At 40.1% G+C, this 16,065-nt stretch overlaps 1 protein-coding gene across 4 annotated transcripts in view; it reads right to left on the bottom strand.

Moving 5' to 3' along the window:
- Nucleotides 1–1,967: 1,967 nt before the first annotated feature.
- Nucleotides 1,968–16,065, bottom strand: part of atp8b4 (ATPase phospholipid transporting 8B4) — a 207,194-nt gene continuing 193,096 nt past the window's right edge. For 3 of the 4 annotated variants that reach the window (XM_052040689.1, XM_052040688.1, XM_052040690.1), the window contains exons 27-29: nucleotides 4,066–4,204; nucleotides 3,193–3,323; nucleotides 1,968–2,258 (exon numbers count right to left, since the gene is read on the bottom strand). In XM_052040689.1, the coding sequence (XP_051896649.1) occupies nucleotides 1,980–2,258; nucleotides 3,193–3,323; nucleotides 4,066–4,204 (549 nt within the window). In that variant the 3' untranslated portion in view covers nucleotides 1,968–1,979. Of the gene's footprint in view, nucleotides 2,259–3,192; nucleotides 3,324–4,065; nucleotides 4,205–11,731; nucleotides 12,028–16,065 lie in introns of those variants that run through there. The other variant, XM_052040691.1, reaches the window with a different exon arrangement.

The following is a 16,065-nucleotide window of genomic DNA, read 5'->3' as shown; positions in this document are numbered from 1 at the left end:
GATATTTTTGATCCACACTGACTCTTCTGTGTTTCTGATGCACACCTTGTACATTTAGACAGTCCTAGAAGTTTAATATTTAAGATCACATGTCTGTCAGAAAGGCAAGTGCTACTTGTTTGTCAGCAGCAACTGAACAGGATTCACAGAAGGATAAGACAGACAGGAATCACAGTCAGGATGTTAAACAAAGATAATACTGCAGAGAGATTATAGTTCCTTAAGCCATTCAGTGGAGCTGTTCACAGGGAGCTGGTGGGATAACTTGGGCCAGAGGATGGGTGTAAGAAGTCAAGAGAAAGAATGGGGCAGAGGAGACATGTTTGGGAAGGGGTAGAGGGGTTATGGGTCAGAGGCCAGAGAATAATGAAGAGTTCTGGGGTACTCAGCTTTTCTCACGGGATGGAGGAAAGGGATTTGGAGAGAGGGAGAGGGGAGGGACGAAAAGAGGGAGGTCAGGATATTTTTAGATGAAGATCTACGGGAGAGATCATTTTCTAAGTTGCTAGGGGAGTTGCTTCTCAGTGGTGGTGATGGGATGGTGGCTGGTGGGTGAGGAGAGAATGGCCAACCTCTTGTTTCTGACCTTGGCTGCTTGGGGTTCCATGGCAGTAATGCATTTTGTAGGACTTCATGCACTTGTTTCAGAGAGGGTATTTCAGCCCTGTGTGTAAGATGGGCTCCTTCCTCAGAAGGAATGAACTTGCAAGTTATAAAGTGCCTTTCATAACAAGACATCACAAAGCTTTCCACATGAAGAGTCACAGAGCGAGATACAGCATTGAAATCGGCCCTTTGACCCACTGGGTCCAGGCCAACCATCAAGCACCCAATTTACACTAATCCTACCCTAACCCACTGGCCATGTTGGAGGAAACAGGGCTGATAACACACACAGCAAATCCCAATAAAAGGAGGAAATCACTTGTATTCAGCAAGAAGACAGTCCTTCATGAAAAATAAACAGTGACTCATTGACAGAAAAGCAAAAACCTCAAGATGATGGAAATCTGAAATAAAAATATTGCTGGTAGTTAGAACCAGTATGGGATTAAAAAGATGCATTTGAACAAGGAAGAAAATAAGCAAGCAGACTAATGTGTCCAAAAGTCTTAAAACAGACCTTTCCACTTTGATTTTTCCACTTCGGAAAATATATGGTCCTAGTCTACTGAGATATTAAGAATAACTGTATAGAGCAATTGCTTGGAGAAAGCACGTTGCAAATATAACAATTTGTGTAGGTTACTACTGTATTTCACTGAAGGAAGCTACTGAAAATGTGAAATTACATTGAACTGTGAAAAGCAGTAAGTGTTTGTAAATGTGGAGTATGGTTTTTCAAAAAATATACATACATTCAAATAAAAATCATTTGTTTCCTTGTGAAAGGAAACCTTAAAGGCACTAATTCCTCAAATGAGGTCATAGCTACAGGACCACAGGGTAACATTCTTAGACAGAATACAATATAATAGGGGCCCTTAAGTGAAATAAATGATTTATATTACATACAATTGCAAAGTAAATCCTCCATTTCAAAAGCTCCATAATCTTGCTTGCATATGCTTATTTAGGTTGAGCAACATGAAAGCAACTGTTGCTCTTTTGATTTATAAAAATGGTTTCCAAAGATTAAAAAATATTTACAGCTCAGTAATACAAACCTGCGTTTTAACGGGGATGTCAGCAGATATACTGACAAGTGCTTCAACCAAATGTAATTTCATCCCCAAGTTTACAGAAGTAGATGTTCTCACCTGGTAACATTTGTACCAGAGGGCAGAAAGTCCACCGTGCAACTATAATCAACATCCAGCATTATAAAATTGATATGTAACATCTCCAAAGTGAGAGTTCATTATTTTGTGACGTTTCACCAGGTAATGATTTCAAGCTCTACAGATGTACAGCACAGTGCAAACTATGGCCAAGTTTTAAGTGAGGAAGAGCATCTTTTCCTCCAGATAGCTGTTACCCTACAGTTTAACATTTTTCTCACTGCTATTGATGTTTACGACTTCTGTTGTTTTCTTCCGTAAATTTTCAATCCAACTGGTGCTGCTCAACATCGACTTCCCAGTCACTGCTGGCGATGGATTACTGAACCACATGTTCCTTCCTGAAGTAATGAGCTCACCAAAGCCTTCTTGATGAGCAAATGCATAGCCTGACCTCCGTGAACTGGTACGGTTCACCCGTCGCATACGGTGTTGCGTTGGCTTCTGTTTTCTTCTGGCATGTTGCAGATAACGCACCTGAAAATGAAGAATTTGATGATCCTTAGCAATGTACAACAAAACTGCCGTATGTTTGGAAACCATTTTCTCTGAGGTGTTTCATGAGTTTTACTGGGTTCTTTATAATAAATGTATTGCTTAAGTTTTGTTTTAAAAGATAGGCCTTGTCCAAATTTGCCAAAAATATTTTTCAATAAGAAATAAATTGGATGTTGCTTCAATGTTGCAGTCCACAATGGATCATTTGGAAAGAAAGGCTTGCATTTATACAGCACCTTTCACAGTGTGCTTTTAGAAGTACCTTTGAATCAAGTCACTGTTGTAAGGTTGAAAATTTGCAGAAAGCAAGCTCTTCTAAAGAACAAAGTAATAATGAACATTTTAGGACATATTCGAAAAAATATCAACCAGGACTGAGGGACAAACACCGCCCTTCACAACTCCCATTCCTCCACTACTCTGCAGCAATGTGACAACATTTTAAGGTAATTATTCAGCTTTGGTTATTATTACAATATGAAATGAATGGGAAAAGATACATGCAAGGCAGCAGACAGATGAGATATGAAGAACGTTTGAGAGATATAGGTGTAGAAGATAGCATTTAGTGGGGACATAGGGAATAATAATGAGCTGCACAAAATATTAGAAAAAGAAAGGATACAGCTAGATTATTTTAAATTAAAGCAATAAAAAAGGAGACTTGGGACATAACCTGGAACTAGTGGGAGATATTGTCAGTGGATGTAGTTCTTCATTCAAAGCATTAAGCATTTGGAACAATCTGTCAAATGAGATGACAAAGGTAAAATATATTCAGTGAATATCGACAGGAGAATTAAGCTCAAGGTTGGAAATAAACTCAGTTAGAGGAAATTGTAGCAGACAGGCAAGGGTTTGTTTTTTTCCAGCACTAATGAAAAACAATGCAAAATAAAGAGCTGAGCAGTACCTTGTCACTCAAGGTTGGTTTCAAATCCACTTTCAAGAACCTGAACACCACCACAGGTACAATGCACAGCACGGTGGTTACTATTATGACTAGCCACACAGTTACATGGATCAGGGAATTTCGAGCATTTCCTGGAAGCAGAAAAAAGTTTTAAAATAATCAACATGCTTAAGTTTCCAAAGTTTTGTTTCTGAACTTTGTTTGATACTTTTAATAAATTTGTAAACACGTTCCTAATGAATTTACTACAAGAAGCAGAAGTCATGGAACATATCACTTTATTGCCTGCACATTCATGTGCCTATCTAAGAACCTTTATCATGTTTGCTTCCACAACCACCCCTGGCAGCACATTCCAGGCACCCACCACTCTCTGTGTAAAAAAAACTTGTTCCGCACATCTCCTTTGAACTTACCCCCTCTCACCTTAAATGCATGACCTCTAGTATTACACATTTTGACCCTGGGAAAAGGATACCAGGTATCTACTTTATCTATGCCTCTCATAATCTCATTATCTTAATCTAAAAGTATTGCCTCAGTACAAGAAAATGTTCTGTGAAATGTTGGCAGAAATTTAATATTCTTACTTTATACCTTTCAAAATGAACAAGTAAATCTATTTAATATAACTATTCCTAAATTATTAGTGTCAAATTAGCAATAATATCTAAACTAGCACCAAACTAAAATAATTACAGAATCAAGTAGGATTGCATTTGGTATTAAGTCCAAAAGTATCCACAAGATGATAATTTTGGCATCCTTAAGCTTTAAACCTTACTGTGTGCAGTTGGTGATAAAATACGCTTGACAACACCTCATCAGATAAATTGGTTCCAGCATTATGGTATTAAGACTCGGGAGACTTACCTACAAAAGGAAATTGACTTGGAAATATTGAGAACAATCCATTGCTGTGCATTGCAAATAAGATGGAAAAATAGACCATCACACTGCCCCATATGAAGAAGTGATTGACTGCTGTCCAATAGCTGGTGTCAAGCCCAACCTGTGAAGAGAATCAGAAAAAAAATAACTTTTTGAAAACTATTAACATCTATTATGTTGCTTGCATTTATTGCCTAGCCCTAACTGTCTTGATAAGGTAATTTTGGAGCTTGATTTTTGAAGCCCCACAGTCCATAAAGGCAACATGGTCCCATAAAGCCACTTAATGGCTTGGTACATGACTAGATTGCTAGATCAATGTAAGTATCAAACACTCTGGTGTGAACTAAAGTCCATACAAGTTGGATTCAATAAGGACAGCATTCATTAAGATTTACCTCCATAAAGTACAGTAACTGAGTGAAAGATTTAGAGTTTTTCAACAATTTATGATCTATTTTCAGATATCACATAAGGTTTAATTTCCTATATTTTTGAAACATTGAATTTTAAATTCTCAAAATTCTGTAATAGGATTGGAATTCATATTTTCTCATATGTAAATTGGGTATCTGAATTACTAGATCAGTAACAACCCCTACACTACCATTAATATCTGCAGTCCTTTGTTTCTCCACCATTAATATCTAACCCATTTATGCTATAATTATATACAAACTTACAAGTCAAATGAATTCAATTAAACCAGCTCTTAAGCTGACAACAAGATACAATACAACATTTCTTCACTGACAATTGCACAGCATTCACCCCAAGGCACTGACCCTTGCAGCAACCTGCTGGTTACAGGTTGCCAACCTGAAAATGATTGATTTATTCCTACTCTCTGATTTCTGCCAGATAACCGATCCTCTGTCCATGCTAATATACGGTATCACAGACAATACAATGAGCTCTTTGCATGTAACATTGTACATGACACCGTATTGAATACATTTTGGAAAGCCAAATACATTACATCCATTGGTTCCTCTTTAATTACCATTCTTGTTACATCTTCAAAGAACTCCAGGAACTTGGATCATTGCTAAGTGCCCCACTCATGTGCCCCATAGCTCGATCTCACATTCAAATGGCCTGGAATCATAAGGCCAAAGTCACAGTCTAAATGCTTCCTGAACCTGGTTGCAAAGTCCAATACAATGGTGAGACCTAAAGTACTGTAATTTGCCATGTTGGTGTGCCAGAACAAGGCCCCCACCCATCCCAAAACCCCAGGGAAAATTATGAGCTGTGCCTCCAGCTTTGCTATCTGACAAGCTATAAAACTTTTGGAATGCTTTTGAAGGGCCCAAAAATATTCAGAAGCTCCAAAAATGATTAAAAGTGAAAGAAAAAAACAAATTTAAAATGTAACCTAAAACACTTCGATGCACCTAATTTTTAATTTTTTTTTACTAGAAATGCAAATTTAAAAAACTTGCTTTCTTCCACCAAATCTCCATTCAAATGAGTGGGCTCACATTGAGTGAGCAGAATCAATGAACAGATTCCCCTGGGTAAACAGCAGGAAATCACAGCACATTTATGACCTGGAGTACAGCAGTGGACTGTATTGACAGATTGTGCAAACCAGAATCTGTCAGCAAGTTCGGGACTTCCATGTATAGATATGCCACTACCAAAGGTCCCGTTTTGCTTGCTTTGTTGAACTGCCTGAAACCAGCAAGATTCAGCCCAATAAATTTGTCAAAGATGATTTTCTTTTTATAAAGCCACACTGATTCATCATTGAAAGATGCCTAATCACATAATGATTCTCTGTGTGCTGCTACTACTACCTTAATTACCAACTACTGGAAGAATTTTCATGATGACTTATGTTAGGTTTATAAATAGTGTTGTTGTTGTATGTTGCTATAGCAAGTTTTTTTAATAGGATATTGCCCTGATGATTAGTTTTGCCTAGTCCTGAACAGACACAATGCTTTAATCTTTTTGTCTGTGAATGGCCATCCACATTTGGAATCCAGTTATGACCAGTAATACCATGCAGACAGGGCAGCTTGTTTTATACCGTTCATTTGATGCTCCTGCATAATAATCCACAGAATGTGCCAGTAGGCCCAATGGCAGCCCTAGCCTGACTGGTTTTCTCCCATGTTAGTTACCACTTGTATTAGATCGTTACCAGCTTGCAACTACTGAAATATTCAGAATCGATAATGAGCACTGCGCCATTTTGTTTTCATAATATTCTTCCGCTATGATACAACAATGAGCATTTTGCACAGTGCCCCAGTGCACAGTAATGCATATCATACTCTACTGCAGGACTTGGGATAAGGCGAGAGGAGAGAGGGAACAAATAACAGAATTACATCACCATGTTCATTGTTTGGCCAAACTCCCATGGAACTCTGCCTGTTGTTAATTGGCTAAGCAATGCTAGTGATCCAGAATGGTGCACAAAGCCTTGGGCACTACTGAACAGGGAAGCTCATTTTTGGTCATGAAAACTTGCTGTCCAATCGTGTGATCTGTGGTGGGGGAAGGGAGGTGAAGATGTGTGGTCAGAACAACTGACGGCAAGGGGCTTACCCGAAAGGGTAAGACTGGGAACATGTTATTGTCCCAGGACTGCCAGTCAACAGTTGCTCCTGGGGCAATGTAGACAAAGTCCCCCTACATTGTCCCAATAGGACTGCATGGGGCATGACATCAGGGGTCCTGCTGCACCCCTGAAATGGAAATCACATTAGGAGTGCAAGTTTAACTCATGCACAGAAACTGTAAAACAAAGAAACTACAAAGCAGATGGTAGAAATCTGAAATAAAAGCAGAAAATACTGGAACTACTCAGCAGGTCAGGTAGCACCTGCAGAGAGTAAAAGTCAAAGTCAAGTTTATTGTCATATGCACGTTTGCATAGGTGCAATGAAAAACTTACTTGCAGTAGCATCACAGGCACATAGCATTCGCAAAAAAATATAAAATTCATATAAGCAGCATTCACAAGAAAAACATAAATTAAACAATTTATACAAGAAATAACACAATTAGAACAAAAAAAAAGTCAATTTTAGTGCAAAGTGATCAAAGTGTTGTAACTCTAGTGATTAGGGTTGTGCCGGTTGGTTCAAGAACCAAATGGTTGAAGGGAAATAGCTGTTTTTAAACCTGGTGGTGTGGGACTTCAGGCTTCTGTACTTCCTGCCTGACGGTAGCTGCGAAAAGATGGCATGGCCCTGATGGAGGGGATCTTTGATGATGTTTGTTGACTTCTTGAAGCAGCACCTCCTGTAGATACTACCGATGGTGGGGAGGAATGTGCCTGTGATGAATTGGGCAGAGTCCACTACTCTCTGCAGCTTCTTGCGTTCCTGCGCATTTGAATTGCCTTCCCAGACCATGATTCAACCAGTCAGAACACTTTCAACAGTACATCTGTAGAAGTTTGTCAGAGTTCAGTGACAAGCCGAACCTCCTTAACCTCCTAAGAAAGTAAAGATGCTGGCATGCTTTTCTTATGATTGCATCAATGTGCTGGGCCCAGGACGGGTCATCCGATATGTTAACACCCAGGAACTGCTGACTCTCTCCACCACTGATCCCCCAATGTAGACTGACACATGTTCGCCCTCCTTCGCCTTCCTGAAGTCAACGATGTTAACATTGCAGGTTGGTGACAACTCGTCAGTTCTTATGATAGGTTATTAACCTGAAACATTGCCTTTGTTTCACTCTCCTAAGATGCTGAGGATACTCTTTCTATTTCTCACCGAGAAATGCTTGGTTGACTTTCTGGGGCTTTACAAAACAACCCAAAAAGCTCATTACCATGTTTCAATCTAGGAAAAAGCATAGCACTATGCAAATGAATTTATGATTTTTCAATAAAAACACAATGCTGGAAGAACTCAGCAGGCCAAGCAGCATCTGTGGAGGTAAAAGGGATAAGTTTCCGTTTCGGGTTGAGACCCTGCATCAGGAGTGAGAGGGAACCAGCAAGATTGCCAGTATATAGCAGTATGCAGAGGCTGGTAGGTGATAGGTGGAGCCAGGTGGGGGAGGGGTTAATGAGCAGATGGAACCAGGTGGGGAGAGGGGATGGGAGGGCTTAACAAATGCAGAAGGAAACAAGGTGCACAGGAAGGTGTGGAAGGAAAACACCAGGGATGTGGGTTACCTGAAATTGGAAAGTTCAATATTCATGCCATAGGGTTGCTACCTGAGCCTCTCCGCAGGAATGGAAATGCTTGGACTTCTCCACTGCTACAGAGAGACCAAACACAAATCAGATTGGAAGAACAACATCTCCTATTCCCCTTGGGTGGTTTACAGCCCTGTGGTATGAATATTAAATTGTCCAGTTTCAGGTAACCTACACCCCCAGTGCCCTCCTCCCACAAACACTCACCTGTCCACCTAGTTTTCTTCTCCCTTTGTTCAGTTCTCCCATCCCCGCTCCCCCCCCCCACCTAATTCCATCTGCACATCAGCCCCTTGCCACCTAGCTCCATTTATCAGCCTCTATCCCAAACCCCCTCCCCCACCCAGTTTCATCTGCCCATCATCACCTCCCCATCCGGCTGCACCAGCCTCTATCCTACACCACTACATCTTGCTATACACTGGCAATCTTTTCAGTTCCCTCTCAGTCCTGATGCAAGGATCTTAACCCAAAACGTTGACTTGCACCTTTTCCCTCCATAGATGTCTCATGACCCGCTGAGTTCTTTCAGAGTTCTGTTTTTGTTCTGCATTCCAGTAACTGCAGTCTCTTTTGTTGTTATGATTTTCAATTGATTCGTGGCTGCCATCGTTTCTCCTGCAGGTGGCAGTAAAGTATGCTGATTGCACTGTGTTATTGGTTATGCAAATCATGTTTCACATTTCTGCAAAAATAATAATATACAGAATACACCGAAGCTCCTTGTCACGTGCATTTATTCTGCCAGGGAAAAGGAAAGATTGGAAGAAAAGGGAACTTGCATATCTAGAAATGCTTTACAACCAAATAAATACTTTCAAGGAAAATTCACGGTTGCAATGTTGGAAATGCAGCAGCTAATTTGCACATTGAAAAGCCACATGTTAAGCCCTAAGATAATTGGCTAGAAGTGATTCTGCATCTGAACAGGTCTGGTAAACAGTTGCTGCCATTTGAGGGGTGGCAGCATCAGTATTGTGCAGGCTCATCAAATAGAAATGTATTATATTGGTTTACTGTTGAATTGGTTTACTATTGTCACCTTCACCGAGATACAGTGAAAGGCTTTTGTTTGTGTGCCATCCAGACAGATCATGCTATACATAATTACATCAAGGCAGCAAAAATAAAACAGAATGCAGAATATAGCGTTGCAGTTACAGAGTAAGTGCAGTGCTGGTAGACAAGTGTAAGGGCCATGGCTAGGTAGATTGGGAGATCAAGAGTTCATATTTTAGTATATGGGAGGTCCGTTCAGGAGTCTAATAACAGTGGGATTGAAACTGTCCTCAAGTCTGGTGGTACATGCCCTCAAGCTTTTTTATCTTCAGCCTGGCAGGAGAGGGGATAAGAGAGAATGACCAGGATGGGGGGGGTCCTTGATTATATTAGCTGCTTTCTCGAGGCAGCGGGAAGTGTAGACTGGGCTGCATTCCCAACCCTCTGCAACTCTCTGTTCTATTGTTCATGAGATCCAAGCACCATGCATAACTGCACATTCTAAAGCCACCTGTCCATGAATGAGAAACAGAGGACTGCAGATGCTGGAATCTAGATGAAATAAAACAAGATGCTGGAGGAACTCAGCAGGCCAGGCAGCATCCGTAGAGAAAGACAGTCAACATTTAGTCAACAGTCAACATTGACTGTCTACATGTCCATGAATTCCTGCCTCTACAGAGCTATCGAATGAAGGCAAATAAGATTGGGGCGGCCAGGGTAGGGAGGGGATAAATGACAATCTGGTAGAGTTTGGCAAAGGATTATGTAGGTCCTGAGAACATGGTTAGTGAGGGGGAGAGGCAGCTGGGAGCAATCATTAAGAAAACACAGTTAAAGCTGAACATATCTGGAGGATGATAGAGGCCTGGACTCCACAGTAGTGGACAAAGTAAGGTCAGGTCCCCTTTAACCAATGCCGAAGCAAGTTCCAATTGAGCCCTGGTCACAGGTCTGGCAGCCTCCAGTGCACGTATCATGTGTACTGAAGAACAAAATAAAAATCCACCATCACACTAAATTGGTAAGTAGGTTTATTTTTGTCACATGTACCGAAGTACAGTGAAAAACTTGTCTTGCATAACATCCATACAGATCAATATATTACGACAATTCATTGAGGTAGTACAAGGAAAAAACAATACAGAATGCCGAATAAAGTGTTACTGTTACAGAGAAAGTGCAGTGCAGGTAGACAGTAAAGTGCAAAGTCACAACAAGGTAGATTGTGAGGTCAAGAGTCCATCTTATCATAATAGGGAACCATTTAATAGTCTTTTAACAGTGGGATAAAAGCTGTCCTTGCGCCTGGTGGTACGTGCTTTCAGACTTTTGTATCATCTGCCCGATGGTGGAGGGGGGGGGGGGGGCTGAGAAGACAGAATGTCCATGGTGAGTGGGGTCTTTGATTATGCTAGCTGCTTTACTGAGGCAGCTGGAAGTGCAAAGTCCATGGAGGAGAGGCTGGTTTCCGTGATGCGCTGGGCTGTGTCCACAACTCTCTGCTGTTTCTTGCGGTCCCAGGCAGAGCAGTTGCCATACCAAGCTGTGATGCATCTAGATAGGATGTTTTCTATAGTGCATCAATAAAAGTTGGTGAGGGTCAAAGGGAACATGCCAAATTTCTCTAGGCTCCTGAGGAAGTAGAAACGCTGGTGAGCTTTCTTGGCCATGGTGTCAACGTGGTGGGACCAGGACAGACTATTGGTGATGTTCACTCCTCGGAACTTAAAACTCTCAACCCTCTTGACCTCAGCACCGTTGATGTAAACAGGAACATGTGCACTGCCACCCTTTCTGAAGTCAATGACCAGCTCTTTTGTTTTGCTGACATTGAAGGGAAGCTTGTAGTCACGACACCATGTAATTAGGCACTCTATCTGCTTCTTGTACTCTGACTCATCATTATTTGAGATATAGCCCACTACAGTGGTATCATCTGTAAACTTGTAGATGGAGCAGAATCTGGCCACGCAGTCCTGAGTACACAGGGAGTAGAGTAGGGCGCTGAGGACGCAGCCTTGTGGGGCACCAGTGTTGAGAATAATTGTGGTGGAGGTGTCGAAGCCTATCCTCATTGATTGCAGTCTGTTGGTCAGGAAGTCAAGGATCCAGTTGCAAAGGGGGGTGTTGAGTCCCAGGTTTAGGAGTTTGTAGATGAGTTTGCTTGGAATGATAGTACTGAAGTTTTATTGTAGTCAATAAACAATAATCTAACATTCGTGTCTTTACTGTCCAGATGCTCCAATGATGAGTGTAGGGCCAGGAGGTGGCGTCCGCCGTAGACCTGTTTCAGTGGTAGGCAAATTGCAGTGGGTTGAGGTTTACTGGGAGGCTGGAGTTAATGCGTGCCATGACCAGCCCCTCAAAGCACTTACTGATGGTGGATGTCAGAGCCACAGACACCATGAGCACAATTAGATTATTGACAAAATTCCTTTATATAACGCAGAGAAAGGTGGCATTATACATTAAATTTCCCAGGTTCTTCTGTTTTAATGACAATTCCTCTAACACTTTCTCCCCACATTACGTTGATCTGGGCATCACAGTTAGGTTTACTCTTATTATCCAGTCAAAAGCTGGATAAAATCTAATGGTGGTCCTAGAACGATGGCTAACTTCAGAAACACTTGTATACAAAGAGAACACGCTGATAATTCTTTATAAATAAATCAAGGCATTAACTCAGTGCTGCAGCGATACTGGATCAAGTATTAGCAGATCAATCCTGGAATGTGTGATGCGATACCAAACGTGGCTGTGAGTGTCTGTTGAACAGTGGGAAGGAGATAATCCCAGGTAAATCAAACAAAGAAGCTAGTACAAGTAATAGTTAATGTGGGCATAGTGCAGCAGTTTATTGTTAACTTTAAAGCTCTTTCACAGCGTTCTTTAACTCTAAAAATAAATGACTTGCCAGATGTTATTGGAACCACTAGATGATGCTCTCATATTAACTGAGCTGGGTTTCACTTGCTTGCTGTACTGTTCAAGAGTTACCTTGGAAAAGCCTATGTTTTCAATATTGTTTAAAGAATACTTTTCAAAAATAGTTATATGTTTACAACATGTTTCAGGAAAAGTTGGAAATTCTCTTCTGTTTCTAATAGAGTATTCCAAATATTTAAGGAATCCAGTTCAAAGCCAGAACATCCACTTCACTGCATAGTTGCAGGATAAACAGAAGTATGGTAGCAGGATAATAGTAACAGGATAAACAGAAGAGGTAAAAATTTTGACTGTTAAAGTAGAAAGCGGAATACACCATCCATGCAAGATGTTTACACCTATTGAAAAGGACAGCTTACCAGCCCACAGGGTATAGAATTATTGTCCCATCCTCCAAATGTTTAAACTGGGGGGGAAACAACTCCCTTGTAGTGAAAAGGACAGCTGTGGAAAATTACGAGACCAAAACCTTGGACTGTTCTGGTCTAACAGTTGAAGGACAATTTTACAATTCACAAGGGAACAGTAGATTAATAAACTTTGCTGTCTGAAACAAACTATTCAATTTGTTTCCAAACTGTGTCGACCTAGTCATTCGGAGGAGTCAACCTAGTGTGTCGAACTCAAAGTATATTCAACCCAAACCGACTACCTGAGCAACCATCAGTTATGTTGGGGATACACAAGTGGAATGGTTTAAATGATTTGAAATATTGCTAAGAAGATTGATACTATTTGTAGAAGGTGTGACAGATAACCTGAATAGTTATTTGGTTCACTGCCTGCCTTCTTGTAAATCATGAAGTTCAACCTCTGCAAGAAAAAAGGTTGGAAACATTCAGTTCTTACAAAGATTAAAAGCATTTACAATCCACTTCTAGACATAGCTATGCACTTATGTGTCTTTCTAGTTCCATCTCTGTTAACTGCTTAATAGCCTTGCACCTTTTAAGAATGATCTTTTTTTTAAGTCAAATCTGTCTTGCTTAGAAAAAGCTTGCATCTGGTATCCCTTCTTCTCTCAGACTAGTATCCAACTCTCTATATATCATTTAACACTGTCAAATAACGTTACTAGAGGGCTTTCTGCAATTTATGATTGCACTAATCCTCCAAAGTTGCAGTTTGCAGCCAAAATGACCAAGGTCATTCATGATGCCTCAAGGTTATCATTAGAATCATCTTACAAACACATCTAGTCTTGAAGCATTAATTTTGTTAGGTGGAAAAATATTTTAATCCTTCGAACTGCATTTATGATTCAGTCTCAGAATTCAACATACCTTCTTACCTGCTGGTACCATAATTTGGTTGTAAAGTTCATGGCTTCCCAAGAGCACAGATGAAGATTTATCCTTCCTACACATACACTTTTTGCAGATTATGCACAATGGAAGCTAAAACAGAGCAGTCCATGCAAATTCCTAAAAGAAGAGACTAAATTACATGCAAGACCTCCAAGAAAATGAATGCTATGTAAAACTGTGCTCTCCTTCCTTGCAGGTTTGATTAGTTAGAGGATATCTGTTCAACTTTGAGTCCCACGTTATTCAATCAATTTCATAGAAATTTTAAATTTAAAAGAAATGTTGACAAGATGCACAGGGCCAAGTCACATTTCGACTTCTCATTTATATGTTACCCACATCAAAACTGCATCTTTCACTTGCTGTTAAAAAAAGTCGTCTAACATTCTATGCCCAACTACATAAGGCTTTAAAATTAACCACTGCTTCAATCTTTTTTTAAAAATTCAAGGTCATATTCTGGTTATTACAGGTACTCTATATGCAATTAGCCCATTAATTTCTTTCACCTCTACTTGGAAATTAAAGGAGAACATAAGAACTTGTATTTTTATCTTCAAAATGGTCACAATACAGTGAAACGTACAACGAACCAACTGCCCTGAGAGTGATCACATCTTCTGCATTCCTCCTTTCCCACTCTCACTTGAAACGGTCTCAATTCTGGACCCTGCCTGAAGGATGTGGTTTCAGTTCTCTGCTCGTTGGGTTTTCCAACCCATTGATTGTCTTTTGTCTTGAGAGACTGTTATGTTAATTGTGGATCTCACACAGTGGCAGCTTGTAGTGATGCGTAAGAACTTCTAGAAACCAGTCAGCCAGGAGCTGATGAACATAGAACAGGGAACAGTACAGCACAGGAATAGGGCCTTTGGCCCACAATGTCTGTGCCGAGCATGATGCCAAATTAAACAGCAAGTGAAAAATGCAGTTTTGATGTGGGCAACATATAAATGAGAGGTCGAAATGTGACTTGGCCCTGTGCATCTTGTCAACATTTCTTTTAAATTTCAAGTTTCTATGAAATTGATTGAATAATGTGGGATTTAAAGTTGAACAGATATCCTCTAACTAACTAAATCTGCAAGGAAGGATAGTGCAGTTTTATATAGCATTTATTTTCTTGGAGGTCTTGCATTTAATGTAGTCTCTTCTTTTAGGAATTTGCATGAACTGCTCTGTTTTCGCCTTCTACCTGCACATGATACATATCCCTCCATTCCTTGCATATTCATATGCCTACCTAAAAGTCTCTTGAATGCCACTATCGTACCTACTTCCATCACTACCCCGGCAGCAGATTCCAGGCACCTAACACTGTGTAAAAAAAACTTGCCCTGCACGTCCTCTTTAAACACTTCCTCTAATGTTAAAGTTATGCACTCTAGTATTTGACATTTCTACCCTGGGAAAAGGATTCTACTGTCTATCCTATCTGCGCCTTTCATAATTTTATAAACTTCCATCAGATCTCCCCTCAGCCTCCGACACTCCAGAGAAAACAATCCAAGTTTGTCCAACATATCCTTATAGCTCACATCCTCTAATCCAGGCAGCATCCTGGTAAACCACTAAAATGAAGACATACAGAAATTATGGCACAGGAAGATGCCTCGAGTCTCTCCTGTAACCCTTCAGATCCTTTTATATTGATAAAATTATACTTGATACATTGAAGCCTGTCCACAGTTCATAATTTGTGGGTGTCTGTGATTTCAAGGTGCACCTTGTATCGATTATAATACCAGTTATTTGAGACTATCAATATATCAGGATTTTTGACGGGTGTCTGTTTCTGGAGGTCACTGTTTGTACAGGTTTACTGATCATGTTTCATCACTTCTGCTAGTTATAGATTTCTGAATTGATTTGACTGCCTCTCTATATTAAACACATATGCAATTGAATAATCCTATTAAAAATACTTCTGCCCTTTTGACTGGCTATAATTGACCTCAGACTGCTTAGTGCTGATATTGGCTGTCAAATTTGAGCAAAATACTCCATCTTTCAACACCCCTCACTGTGGATTAACAGGCAATTTAACCTTGGCAATTTTTTAATAGAAAACATAGCCCAAATCCACTTCCATCCGGATTCTTATCATCAGGTGGAGGCAGTCTGGATTCTTAGCTCATGACATAATATGCTTTTGTGGCCAACATTCTGAGTGTCTTTCATAAATACATTCCCTGAATGATAATATTCATTTGAGGATTGTTAGTCCTGTCAGAAGATGTGTGACCACAGCCGCATCATTCAGCTAAGTGCCGCATCAAATCTTCCCCCACTCTTCTCTCTGCAAGCTTCGAATCTATTAACTTCACAGCCACTTTATTGGAAAAATAGCAAGATATTATATTATTAATATAGAAATCATAAATTCTTTTTGCAATCTCTTTTACTTTTTGCAAATGCAACCATTGCAATCACCCTGTCAGAAGCTAATTGAGAACCAATGTGCAATCCAACACAAATTTAATTCTAGTGTGGCCAGTTTAACTTGATCACTAATTGAGCTTTCTCTAAAAACAGCATCTACTCTTTAAG

The sequence above is a fragment of the Pristis pectinata genome, chromosome 28 (assembly GCF_009764475.1).
Source record: "Pristis pectinata isolate sPriPec2 chromosome 28, sPriPec2.1.pri, whole genome shotgun sequence".
Lineage (NCBI taxonomy): Eukaryota > Metazoa > Chordata > Chondrichthyes > Rhinopristiformes > Pristidae > Pristis > Pristis pectinata.
This window is presented reverse-complemented; position numbering and strand designations above follow the sequence as displayed.